Below are 13,573 nucleotides of genomic sequence, written 5' to 3' on the forward strand. Positions count from 1 at the left end.
GGAGGGGAGCTGCTGTCTGTGTAGCTGGTTTCCTGTGTTCAGTTCTTGGAGTCAAGCTTCTACATAAAGGGGAGCATTTCAGCATTCTCTGAAACTGTCTAGTTCTGGCTAGACTTTCTGATTCTGCAACCACTAAGCAGTAAGTTTCCAATCCAGTCCTGCTTATTTAGGCATGCTCTCTCATCGAGATGCCATTCAGTGGTGTCTTGCTTGAGTAAGGAATGCTGAATGGGGGGAGGCGATATACTTTAGGGAGTGTCTCTCAGTATGAGACTGAGTGCTGGGTGACAAGCCTGCGAACGAGAAAAGCAAATGTCTGGAAAACCAGTGTCAGTAGAAGTACAGAACAGTCACCGTGCTAATAATTTGCACTTCTGCATAGCTTTCCCCATCTAAGAATCCAAAAGTGCTTTGCAAACATTGACTTAATCCTTGCAACACCCCTATGTGGAAAAATGTCTCAGTTTTACAGACGGGGAACCTGAAGCATAAAAGAGTTGTTTGACTTTGCCCATGAGTCTGTGGAGTGCCAGTGGCACAGCCTAAATCTCTCGATCCCAGTTCAGCTGCAGGTCTGGAACACCCTTACCCCTGCAAGCACAGATAGTAGTTATTATACAGCTTTCCAAAGGGATATGTGAGTGGCAAGAAGATTGTTGCTACTGGCATTGTCCTTGGAGCCCTTCTGTGCCAGGAAATGCACACAGAACATCTTCACTGTCCAGTTTAACCAGGATGGTGAGCACCCAGGCCTGAGCGCTTGAACTAGTCTTGCCTTGGTGTGACCACAGCAGAAGCTGTGTAACCATGTCCTCTACGTTTCTGCACTTGCCTCTGTGTGTCTGTGACGTGCGCCGTAACTCTGTTTGCCAAGATGCTTAGGGCTCTTTCCCACAACTGCTGGTTTGCCCTTCAGGGGAAGCTGTGGGAAAGACACTGAAAGATTGCTGGTGCTTAAGTGATCTTTGACCATATCTTCATTAAGGAGTGAGGAGGTTTGAAATAGCCACAGTTGGGAAGGGAAGAAAGGAGGAATAAAAAAAAAAAAAAAAAGGGGGCAGGGGGGAGAAGTTGTTCAGCCTTTCTCTCCCAGCTGTGTAAGCTTGCACTAATAGTTTGTATTTGCTAAACTCATGGTGCTGGGTTTTGTACCGAGGAAGCAGGGAGCAGTGACTGTAACTCAGGTTAGTGATGCAGTGGGCACCCACTCCTACAAGGAGTCCCTGTCGTGGCCAGCTTCCAGCAGCATGTCGTTTGTGATTTCGGTACCTGGGAGGGTATCTTGGAAATGCAGCAAAATTATGCTCCGTGTCAGCAACAGAGCTTGGAAGGGAACTGAGACCTCCTTCCGTGACAGATCCACGAGATCAAGTGCTCTGATCATAAAGCAAAACACAAATGCAAGAATAAATAAACATTTCTTAATCCGATCAACCTGGTTATTCCTGAATCCCATAAAATAACAGCCAGTGGGGTTGCTTGAGAATGACTTATAAGGAGGGGACATCCAAACTTTGTGCAACCCAGTGATTGCATTGGCGATCTTCCAGGATCCCCACGGGCTGCTGCTAATTGGCATAAAATTAATCAGGTTGCAGTCACCCTCATCTTTAATACAGAGAGAGCCCCTGGGAGGCTACAGGTTCCAGCGTGTGGCTGCTCACATCGACGAGGAGCACAGCACGCTGGGACGTGTAGTCTCCTCATGCCTCTTCTCCCTGTTGACAGAGATCTGGGGAACTTGCAGGCCACATAGGACACCTTTGCAATGGTTTGACTACTCCTCTCTCTCTCTCTCTCTCTCTCTCTCTCAAAAAAAAAAAAAAAAAATTAATCAGTATTTATGAGATTTAAAAATAAGAAAAAAAAAAAAAAACAACAAATATCATTTCCTCCCTTTCTCCTCCACCCAGAAGCAGACTACTGGTAGAAACCGAAGCTGGAAAAAATAGTTGAAAGTCAGCTAAAGTCACCTTGGTAACTGCAGAAATACACTTGCCCAGAACAGGAGACATCAAACCCAACTACAAACAGCTTTAAAGAAACAAAAAGAATGTAATCATCTAAAGAATTAATCTGACAACTGCCCACGTTTACACCTCCCACAAGCTCCCAATCAGAGGGAAATGTGCTTTAATCTCCTCCAACTCCCCTCCAGTTTCACAAAACACGAGATGTGCAGTCCTTAAAGTGGGGCATTTCCGGCATGCTGCTTCCATTTAAATCTACTGCCTTTCCTAATGCAGCAGCCCTGGCTTTTGCAGACTTGTTTTTTCTGGACACTGAGAAACATGAATTTTTTTGTGTGGGTTGGATGAAGTATTAAATCTGGAATAGACAAAGTTTGCAACATTTTACGTGATAGTCAGCTAGATCTTAGTCATAACAAGTAAAACTCCACAGGCTTTTGCTGCTGATTTATTTGGTGATGGGGTGGAGGAAGCAAAGGCTTACGGGTAACTGACAGTCGTAAAACCAGGGATGTTAGTGTTAGAAAGCAAACTTTTTCTACATTTTCTTTTGAGGCTGAAAACTACAAGCTGTGGATGGCAATCTGTGTTATGACATGAACTTCTTTTTAACAACAAACCTAGAAGTCCTGCTGACCCTTCATCTGGGGCATCACCCTTTGAAAGGGTCAGCACAATGATTTCTATTCCCAAAGAGAGAATTTTAATGGGTCTTGCCAAGTCCTTGTGTCATGTGACATGTTCCAGAGTCTGAAAGTGATGGCGCTGTGGCCTCTTGATGTGTTACATGCAGTCCACAACACACAACTCTGTTTAGGAGGGTATAGCTTAGATAGAAGGTTATTTGATTTCTGCTATTGAAGTTTCGCCCTTAGCTTTAAATAGATGAAATTGTGTGAGCTCCACTAAAGTGAAACAAGTAATACAGAGACTGTGACTATTTTGGAAAAGTTTTGTGGAAAAGATTAATAATTTCATGTCATTCAAAGTAATAACTACCATTTTGCTTCACTCCTTCACCTTTTTGACAGAAGGGCTGGTTACTTATTAATGTGAAGTCATAATTATTGACAGCCTTAAAGTCATGACAGTTCCGTTTGATAGTTATACATTAGTCAACATCTTCTCTTGAGCATGTAATGACAAACAGCATTTGCTGGTTTTAATAAGACTTAGAAAGCTTTGCCCCTTGCCTCCAGAATATTGTCGTCATTCCTATTATTGCATTAACAACCGGAGGCTGTTTCTTCTCCGGACTGTGGCCCGATTGTGCTAGCAGCTTTACTGGCTAGCATGGTAGAAGCCTAAAAACCCACCTTCAGCTCAGGGGATTTGGAGTCCAGAGGTATGGGGAAGTGTCCTGCGTCAGTCTGTCCTTCCGAAGCATGAACCTACAGCAGCAATTGCCTGGGAGGCTGTGTTATGGGACATGTCCGGCACGCTTAGGCAGTCCAGGTGAGAAGGGCACAGTCTCTTGTCTGTAGCAATCACATTGCTGTAAAACTCCTGATCTGCTCCAGGGTGCATAAACTCTGGAACTGCATTTAACAAGTGCAAGCTTATGGCCTGCTTGAAAATCATGCGTTGCTAATGGCTGGCCCTTTGGTAGGGATTGATAAATGAATGATTGGAAGGGGTAGACCACAGGCTGACTTTCCCACAGCTCACTGTGTATATAAGATCTGATAAGGAAGTTGAGGCAAAGCTTAGCTTAAGGTCAATTGATCATTAATCAACTGTAACTGCACTTCTCAGGTAATCAGCCTACGAAATGCTGGCCATTCCCTCTTTGAAGACCCCACCTACAAAGAGCTGTAAAATGTTTGCTGAAGTAGATTAAACAAGTGCCACCTATAGACTACAAAGCATGTTGTGTCTTTGCTTCCAGGGTTAACCTACCAGACTTGCACTCTGCTGTCAGTCCATCAGCCCACCCCTGTATCCTGACCTGTTGTGTCCTTGCTGGGTCCATTACTGCTTTTTTGTGTTGCTAAGGCAAAACATGGGATGTGTTTTACAGTTTTTATCTTGCAGGGAGCTGAGCTGCCCTGATTTTTTTTTTTTTTTTTTTTTCTCTGACCTGGCCACGCAGAGTATTTGCAGGAAGGCACTGTGAGATTATCAGAGTTTAGCCCCTGTCCTCATTTCAGAGTGGGCAGCTCAGCAGCCTGGGTGAAGGCTCCCTTCGGACTAGGTGACCTGGCAGAAGCAATAGGCTGATCTGCTCTGGAAGCCACACTGAACTGTATTACTATGTGTGTGGTGGATGGGAGTAATTTTGGGACAGCACCCAAATGTAAAATCAAGTAGATGTGTGATCTAAGTCAGCTTATGAGGGTCAAGCTGTTTCTTTACAATCATTTCCAGATGTACATTAAAGGTGGCTCCACTTGGGTGGAGGAAGGATCCAGACTTCTTGTAACAGTATTCCCAAATACAGCCACAGCCTGATAGCCTTGTTTGTCTTTTGGTCTGTCTGGCACGGTGGAGCCACATTGCAACGTTGCATCTCTCAGTTCCCTCCTGCTTGCCCTGTCCCTCTCCTCTGGTGATTCTGGATAGAAAATTATCTTAACAAAGTCATACCTCTGTTATGTTTGTGTAGCACACCAGGTATAAATCACATATCAGACATATCATGTCAGTCCATGTCGTCTGCAAAAATTGTAACACACCCCACACCCCCCCTTCATTCTTTGTTCTGGACTATCAAGTAAGGGATCACACTGATGCTCTTTGCTCACATAAAGCGTTTATGGTCAAGTATTTTGAGATATACTGTTTGATTATCTAGAGGATTATGTCTGCCAAAGTTCATAATCATGTAACAACATAACCTTTAGTCGTAGCTTCACAATATGCTGGTCTTACAGAAATGAATAAGAAAGCAAAGCTGAATTGTTTTAAAGCAATCCCACTTACAAAGGAAAACAATCTGCAGATGTCCTATTCGTTGCATGTAGAGTCCATCTTTTGGCTGTTACACTTGTGTACACTCCGCTGGTGGAAGCGGAGCATTCTCAAAACCTTTTGGTTGAACTGTGCAAAGAGGTGATTTGGAGACAATTGTAGGGATACCTCAGACCTCAAAGATATTTGAACAAGGGCGCAAGGGACTGGACAACTCTTTCCTGCAGGCCACTGCCTAAAACATCCTGAAGAAAAAGCAGAAGTGGGAAGGAGGGCACACCTGGTAATTCTTTCAAGCCATTTTATAGTGGTTTGGGGTTTTGGAGAGTAGTTTTGCTCCAGTTCCTTCCAGAAATTTTTATTTCTTGTATGCTGGGAAGGGATGTGTGTGCACTAATTCAGATTCTAGGTCATCAACTCAAGGTGAAGAGGTGCATGCTGGGTCTGGTCGTCTGACAGAGGCTCTGTCTCTGTAGGGGTGATGGAGACTCAGATGTGTCTTTGTAACAGTTTACTCCTATGTCCTTCAATATTCTCACAATCGCTCTGAAACAGCAGAAATAGCACACAGCACTGGGATCCTAAATATGTGCATTTTGTCTCTTAGAAGCCGTAAGGACAGTTTAGAAAGCGAGAGCTCAGCAGCTATCATTCCTCATGAGCTAATCCGCACGAGACAGCTGGAGAGTGTACACCTGAAATTTAACCAGGAGTCCGGAGCGCTCATTCCCCTCTGTCTAAGGTGAGTGAAGCCATCCTCCTCCTCAGCTTGCGCTAACATGCCACTTTTGCCTTGTGGCATTGTTTCACCATACAGACATGCATGCAATGGGTCTTTAAAGGCTAGAGCTGAGATATTTTGCCAGAACACATTAGAAACAGATGATTCTTTGCATGTGTGTTCATCGTGGTAAGATTGTTTCTCATTCTTTTTATATCCTACAGTGTATTTAGAGTGCTGAAATAGGACAGGGTTAGTACAGGGATTTTTTTATTAGTCTAATGCTGTGATAAAGAAGGGATGCTTTACTGTATTCTGTCAAAGAAAACTCTGACTTTAATTTTGGCTTATGGACTCAGACACAAGTGGTTGTGCAAAGACTGTTTGCAGTCAGTTTATGCATGCAAGTGTGGTTTTTAGACAATTTGTGTCTCTCACATGATTGAAGGAACAAAACAGTTTGTGCATACTCTACACGTTGTCCTTTGAAGGCTCAAGCTGTGCATGCCACTGTAAGTGACTTTTCTAGGTTTCCACAATTTCAGTCAGAACTATTTTAAAAAATACCTGTGGCAAATGCAATCCTTAACATAAAGACGAACGGTGGGGTAGAGACAAATGATTGCAGATGATTGGGTTACTTTAGCTTAATGAGTTACATGTCTGTAATATCAGAGTTAGCAGGAGCAGGTGCACACTCGCCTGTGCCTGTTGAGAAACCAATGGGATAGTTAACATGAACATATTTTATTTTGCATCACAAACGCGTGAACAGTCTGTCCTGATCAGTTACCACAGCTCAGCTGACTAGCAGTAATTCATCAAACAACTGTGACTCTGTTAGATGCTATATATCTTACCTGAAGTTTTCCCCCTTGCATGTTGGAAGCCATGCATGCATGTCACACATGCTCTGAGCCTAAATACCAGAGTCATAATTTTCCCTGTGCAAAGCATTGAATGAAAAAAAGGGAAGTGATACCATAGATGGTCATGTATGTGTATATTTTCTAGGCATTTGCTTAAGTTAATACAGGTTATTTTTGTCAGGACAATGGATTATTAGTTATTGTCATGGTAGTTAAGTTTGGTCCCACCACTGAGCCTGCTTAGAAATGCATCTTCGTATTCCCACATCATGTGGTGTCTGGATTCTCTAATGCAGTTTTCATCTCACTGAAAGACTGGCAGTCCCCTGCCCTTACATACTTCAGCACCTCATCATGGGGATCGTCATGCAGTGGGGTTTAGATGTATTCTAGTTTTGTAACAAGGCCCGGAGATTAAGGGGGAGAAATAAAGAGGAACTCCTTACCTCACAAGGAGGCTTGTGACCTGCTTTGTGGAGCAAGTCATTCCTGAAAAATTAATAGTGGCTGCCTTAAAAATGCTTTCCCATGTTGATGGCAGAAGCTATAGTGATATATCTTCATTATTCTGTCGAATGCTGCTCGCACCCTTTCAATTCACATACATGTATTTTATTCCCCAGGGGAAGGCTCTTACATGGACGGCACTTTACATATAAAAGTATTACAGGGGATACAGCAATCACATTTGTATCAACAGGAGTAGAAGGAGCCTTTGCTACAGAAGAGCACCCCTATGCAGCACATGGACCTTGGTTACAAGTGAGCCTCCTTCCTTTTTCCCCCATTCCTCCTTTACTGGGTCCTGAAAATGATCCTGCTAGGAGCTTATGTGGTTTAAAAGTGCAACAAACCTGTGTTTTCTGCTGCAACATATCTTATAGCTCTTGCATAATATTTTCGGTAATTATGGACTCAAAAAATAAGAGTGAACTGTTACTATTTATATTAATGGAGCTCAAATTGATAAGCAGTGACTGGAAAGTTCAAAAATCATCTGTGAATACAGTAATGTCCATTTCCTGGAGGCAGCAAACACTTCACAGGCTGTATTTACTCTTGATTTCTTCCAGAAAGGAATTTGGGGAGGCAGAGTGGAATGACCTAAACAAGAATGGAGCCAGGGCGGAAGAGCTAGAAAGCTGTGGGACTGTGATCCTTCATAGCCAAGATCTCAGTTTTACATCATCCCTAACAGGAGAGCAGCACAGAGAGCACTGCTTCTTTCAGTTTTATCTCTTTCCTATTGAAACTTTGACAAAAGCTTGTGCTTGCTTGAAGCACCCACACATTTTCTGCACCCAGATTTTTTCTGTATCACAGATTTTCCTTGGAAACTCCCCATCTGCTTGGTGTTGAAGGTCAGCCCTATGGAGCAGTGATGCACTAATGATAGGATGGCATAGCACCATTCTAACCTTGAATTTCTTTATGGTTATAAACGTATTGCAAAAATAAAAAAGCTTTGGGGAATGTGTTTATGCAGAAGAGCCCATCTCTGAGGGACTATATGCATACAGTATGTCTCTGCCTTCACTGTTACTCTGGTGTTTCTGCCTTCCCTTCTGTTTTGAAGGCAGGGGTTTGTTTTAGCACTGCAGTGTTGCAGTTAACCTTCCAGTGACTTGTTTTCAAGGCATTCCACTGCCTGTGTTCATATGTCTGGAGGACATCATACCTTGAAATCTGTACGACTTGTAAAGGAGCTGATCTTGGCTAGAATCATCTTGTGTGTAGGAATTTTCAAAGAGCTTGCGTGCTTTGATTGTACTGACTGGAAAGTGCAATGCTCCTGTAATGATTAACAGCAAAGGGTCAAGTTTAAGGGTGGGTCATTTGCTGTTGGTTCCTGTGCTTGCCAACACATGATACACAGGATCTTGTGACTGTGTTAACTCCAAACATAAGAGTGTTTGTTTGCATTTACATCACATCTTGAAATGTATTGATGTGTAGAGTAGTCAGTTAACCTCTAAACAGTGAAGAATGGCAATAATTAGGTCACCATTCAAACATGTAACCAATATTAACCCTTATAAACCTGGTTGCTTCTACGCCTGTTACTTTGGTGCTGAAAATTATGGAAGTTTTTTGGAGTAGTTGGAGGGAAAGGTGAAGAACTGCTGGATTCTCAGGGTAGGGAGAAGTAAGTTCCCTCGGTTGTCTCCTACACAAGGTCGACTTATCGGATCTTTTTGTCTGACATGACCAGCTCTGCTGCTGGCTCCTGCCCCATCCTGTGATGAGAACGAAGGAGGGGAGGAAGGGAGGCTAAAAGCAGCATGGGACAAGAGGAGGAGCACCCGATTGTGTGAGATACATGTGGGAGTGTCTGATGCTCTTGGCTTAATATGCAATGGGAGGCTCGATCTGTGCTCAGCAGTCCCTTGTGGCGTTGGGAGTGGAGGAGGGAGGTTCATGTGGCTTTACTTCAGAAGTAAAAGAAGTTGTGGTGCATAAAATTTCCAAGGAGGCGAGCTGTGTTTGGTTTAGTCCCTTGCAGCCTGGGCTGTCCAAGTTGGCAAGCCCCGCAGAGCTTTCACAGCGAGGCCCAGAGAGGATTTTCCTCCTCCCTCGCTTGGGACCCCAGGCACAGCAATATGCTCCAAGGAGAGTTGGCAGCTGAAAGCAGATCACTGCAACGAAGGGGGGCTTGTTGCAAAGACAAGTAAATGGAGGGACTATGGAGAGGAAGAGAGACAGCAGGCATCTCCTCCTGTGGACTTTTTCCCTATCTTCAGGGAGGAATAAGAGCCTGGAAAATCCTGGCTTCAACTCTGCATCAGCCAGAGAGTGACTCCCCTTGAGCCTGAGCTCTGGTACAATGAAAGTCCAAACCTGCAGACTAAACACAGTACCTCCTGTTTACATCTTGTGGGCTGGAGTGGAGCGTGTCCAAGGTGGGACAGCCTGGAGAGCTGCTGCACAGTCTATCCGGCCCTGCTGCCCGGGCTGAGCAATGAGCTGAGAGTCGCTGGGCTCCAGTGGAGGGTTAGCAGATGACAGGAGTTTGGCAGGTCCCACCACCATTCCTACCAGACAGGTGTCCGTATCACCACCCCAGCTGGTACTCGGCGGGAGCTGTTTTAGCAGTCTCAGCAGAAAAATCAAGGAGTCATTAGATCATGGAGATTGTACACCCCATTTCTATCAACGGTCTTTCCAGGTCACGTTCGAGGCATGTTAGTAAAGGAAGCCTATCCTGCTGCTGCCCATGCTCTGGGGATGATTAGATTATTTCATTCTTCAGAGCTGTCAAATTGGCACCTTTCCCAAGTACTTGGATGATTTTTTTTTTTCATTTAAGTAACATTTAATTAGTTCTAAGAAGCTAAATTCTATTAAAGGTCTAAGCATGTCAGGCTGGTTTATTTCTGTACTTCTTCCACTGTGTCATGTATTGTTGAGTAGGGAAATTGCTTTGACTCAGAAATGTACAAACATATTCAAGAAGTTCTCCTTGTTAACACTAGACTCCTGTTTATGTGCTAGTTACTGTAGCAAAGTCTCTGATGTGTAGCACTTGCATTAACATTGCACATGATCAAAGGCTTCCATGGTTCCTTCTTCCACTCCCACTTCCCCCAGTGCTGTGGCAGCGGAGCCCCCACACCTCCTCTTTAGCACCCCTTCTCTCCTTTCCAAGGTGTAGATGTTCCAGATGCACAGAGAAAGGCTGTGCAGGAGGTCTGTGGCCCCATGTTGGAGGGTTAAGGATGCTGATCATGCAGACAGATTCTGACATTAACTGCCTCACAGTGACGTTTGTATTTGTGGTGAAGTGTCCAAGGTACTTGGTTCAATGTCTGAGCTGTGCCAAGCGTGCAATTCATCACAGATCAACCTTGTTTATCTCTAAAACCTACCCAAAGCAAGATGAGGTGTTGTGTGTGTTCTCCTTCCCTCCCTTACTTGTGTTCTGGGAGATGATAGAGACGCTCTGTTGAAATGTGTTACTGATCAAGCCCATCCCAATAAAGTTGCCTGAGCCTTTAATACATATTAATATTGTCCTGGGGTAGTTTGTGTCAAATGCTGTCAGCATGCATCATCCTTTGGGAATTACCATCATTAAGTCTCCAGTGATGGGAGTCAGGACATGCTTCTGCAAAGCTCCTCTGCTTTTATGTGGAGCTCTCTGCCCGTCTAGCACAAAGCAGATTTCTCCCCTCCTACCTTGCTCACCTGGACTGCTTACTCTTCCCAGAGGGGAGAATGAGGTTTGTTTAACACTACCTTTAGATAATTTTTGCTCCTGGTGCTTTAGGCAGTCATTGTTCTAGGGAAGAAGATGACACTCAAGTCTTTGATCATGTGCACTGTACATGTTACGCATCAGATACTGCTGCAGACTCTGACATATGAGCTGATACAGTGCAGTAAAAACAAACCTATAGTTAAAGAGTCCTCTAACTGCAAAATCTAGCACACAGAATTTAAGAAATATCTCTGCACTTTAGTCTTGCCCTTGTTACACGTGTGTATTTCATTACTATATCTAATTGAAAGATCATACATATTTTTTTACACAGAATGCTTGCCTCATTCAGTGCACAAAGATGCAGCATGTTTGGGGGGTGAATCAAGAGTGTGGAGTAAAGTAGACTCTCACCTATAGGACTTCCACTGCATTCGTTTGTTAAAATTAGAAGGTGTGTAGTGAATGAGGCAGGTAGTTGGAGAAAAGTCACAATAGTCTTATGGTGAAGCCTGTTAAAGGTTGCCCTAGAGAACTGGATCCTGTTCCTGCCTCTACTACTCTGTTCTTTCTCAGTGCTATTCCAGAGTCTTAAGCTAAAATGTTCTCATGAGGCAACTGAGTTTGTGTTCCTCTTTTTCTGGATACTATGCTCAAGACTTGAAGTCTGATCTGTGTTCCCAGTGGCAGGAGGAATTCCTCTGCAGATATCGCTGTGCCCTGCAGGGCTGAGTGGGCTGGAAAACAGGGACCTTCAAGTCCTAAGATGGGCACCTGCAAGAAGTAGACGTTGAGATTCCATTTTCTTTTCATCATTTTCCCATGTCTGTTCAGGAAAACCTTCTTCCAGTCATCCTGTGAAAATTAAGTCAGCGCTTGCCAAGCATTCCAGCTCCACAGATGAACCCCAGAAACAATTTCAGGAAGAGATTAAAATTTGTTCTTGCAGGTCAGGAGAGAGAAAGGATGTCTCTGGGGTAGGGGGTCAGCCTGGGAGTCCAAGACCCCTGTTCAGTTCTCTGCTCTTGCAGATTTTCTCCGTGACTTTGTTAAGTCTCTTAGCTTCTTTTAGCCTCCCGCCCCCATCTGCTGCACGGAGAGGAGCGCTTCCCTGCCTCGCAGAAATGTGAGGCTGAGCACGTCAGAGGCTGTGAGAGAGTGGTAAAGACAGTAAGATTAGGTTCTTCCAGTGTAATCCATGCTGGCAGTAGTTGGATGGAGCATACTAAATAAAGGGGAAGAGAGTAGGAGGGAATGGGGAAGCAACTTGAATGATAATGAAAAGAAAGGATGACTAATGCTGCATTCAGTGAGCAGAACCATCCTGAGGACTGAGCAGGGCAGAGGTCTTGTGGGAGAAAAACTGCAGGCAAGCCTGTGATTACAGATTTGTTTTGTGAGGCAGACATATGCTGGGGCCAAATTAGCATGGCGCAGACATCTCTGTGCAGCCATTTCCAAAGTTTTATATGCCCAGTGTCACTGGTCTCTGAGTATAGAGGTTTTTTTCCCAGGTAATTTACTCAGTTTTGGGACAAATCCTGTTAGACAGATGGAGGCTATGGTTCATTTGTAGTTGGCACCCTCTAATTCTCAGCACAAGGTCTGTGTCTCGGTGTGAGCTGAGGAGCTCACAGCAGTGGTGGGGTATTACCCCTTGCACTAGCCGCTGCTGGAGGACACTCTTTGCTCACCTCCCATGCCAGAAGGTTTGCAGTGTCCAGCAGACAGCATGTGGATGATGAGGCTGTGGAAATGGGGTTCTCCTCCAGTTTCCCTGCCCTTTGTGTCGCCTCCAGCTTTGGCCTCTGATCTGCCTTCCATCCTGTTTTTCTGTGTCACCATCTTCCCTCATCCTGGCCTGTCTCTGCTTTCCTTTCCTCCCCTTCATTCAAGCTGGCAAATTCCTTCTCTTCCTCCTCCACATGGCCTGACTTCCAGCAGAAACACTGAGAGCACTGGAGAGTTTCCCTGCCTTTAGTCCTGATGTGCCTGGTGCCATAGCAATCCATCACTGCTCAGAGGAATGATCAGAGGGAAGAATACTCCTTAGCTACCTCTGCCCTGTGTTTGGGGCAGAGCTGCCTTGGGCTGAGACATGCTCCATGAAGAAGGGCTCTTCAGTACATATTTCTGCCTGTCTTTGAAAGGCTGTAGATGAACAGTGACTTTCAGAAGCCTCTGACTGTGCAAAGCATTTGGATGATCAGGAGAAAGACCTTAGCTTGACCTCTAGAGCATTTTTTATTAATCTTCATCACCCTCCTCATAAGGGGTAATTCTTGTGCTTTGCAACAGAATTATCATATGCATTGATTAGTACTGTCAAAAAATACTTTTTCCAAAATACCTCTCTGAGATAAACAGATTACTTTTCCCCTAAAAACCTTAAAAAAAAAAAAAAAAGGCATCCAGCATGGAAAAATAAGTTGAGGCTTAGGGCACAGCAAGGTCAAACCTCACAGAAAATGTTAAATGTGCCTGTAGGCAGGATAGGTACATGGAGGCTGTGCGAAGCATCCAGCATTCAGGAGCTATCAACATATGCTATCTATGCTGGCAGGGGGAGGGGCGATTACTGTGAGCAGGGTCATGGGGGATGATCCATTCTTCTGGTTTGGCAACCTAAGTGAAAAATCTGGGAAAGAAGATCAGACTGAGCCCAGTCTTTAAATATTTTCAGTTTTTCTTACTGAAACAAAAGCCTTAAAGAGACCAAAAGCTGAAAAAAAAAATCCTTTTGTGTTGAATTAAACCAGAAATAGAAGGTTTTCTTCAAAAAAAACAGCAGAGAAAAAAAAAATCTAGTTTTGCAGAATGAAGCTGGAGTTGTTAGAAGTTTTGCCCTCTCTAATCAGTGTTTGAGGGATAAAATGCTTGTGTAGGGTATGAGAAACTCATGTTT

General features: G+C 44.2%; 1 protein-coding gene across 2 annotated transcripts in view; it reads left to right on the forward strand.

Moving 5' to 3' along the window:
- The window catches only part of SUFU (SUFU negative regulator of hedgehog signaling), a 91,987-nt gene that overhangs the window by 61,502 nt on the left and 16,912 nt on the right, over positions 1-13,573 (forward strand). For both annotated transcript variants that reach the window (XM_026851192.1, XM_026851193.1), the window contains exons 9-10: positions 5,488-5,622; positions 7,094-7,232. In XM_026851192.1, coding sequence (XP_026706993.1) covers positions 5,488-5,622; positions 7,094-7,232 — 274 coding nt within the window. The remainder of the gene's footprint in view (positions 1-5,487; positions 5,623-7,093; positions 7,233-13,573) is intronic.

This window comes from Athene cunicularia (assembly GCF_003259725.1).
Source record: "Athene cunicularia isolate RWA chromosome 6 unlocalized genomic scaffold, athCun1 chr6_part1, whole genome shotgun sequence".
In the NCBI taxonomy this organism is placed as follows: Eukaryota; Metazoa; Chordata; class Aves; order Strigiformes; family Strigidae; genus Athene; species Athene cunicularia.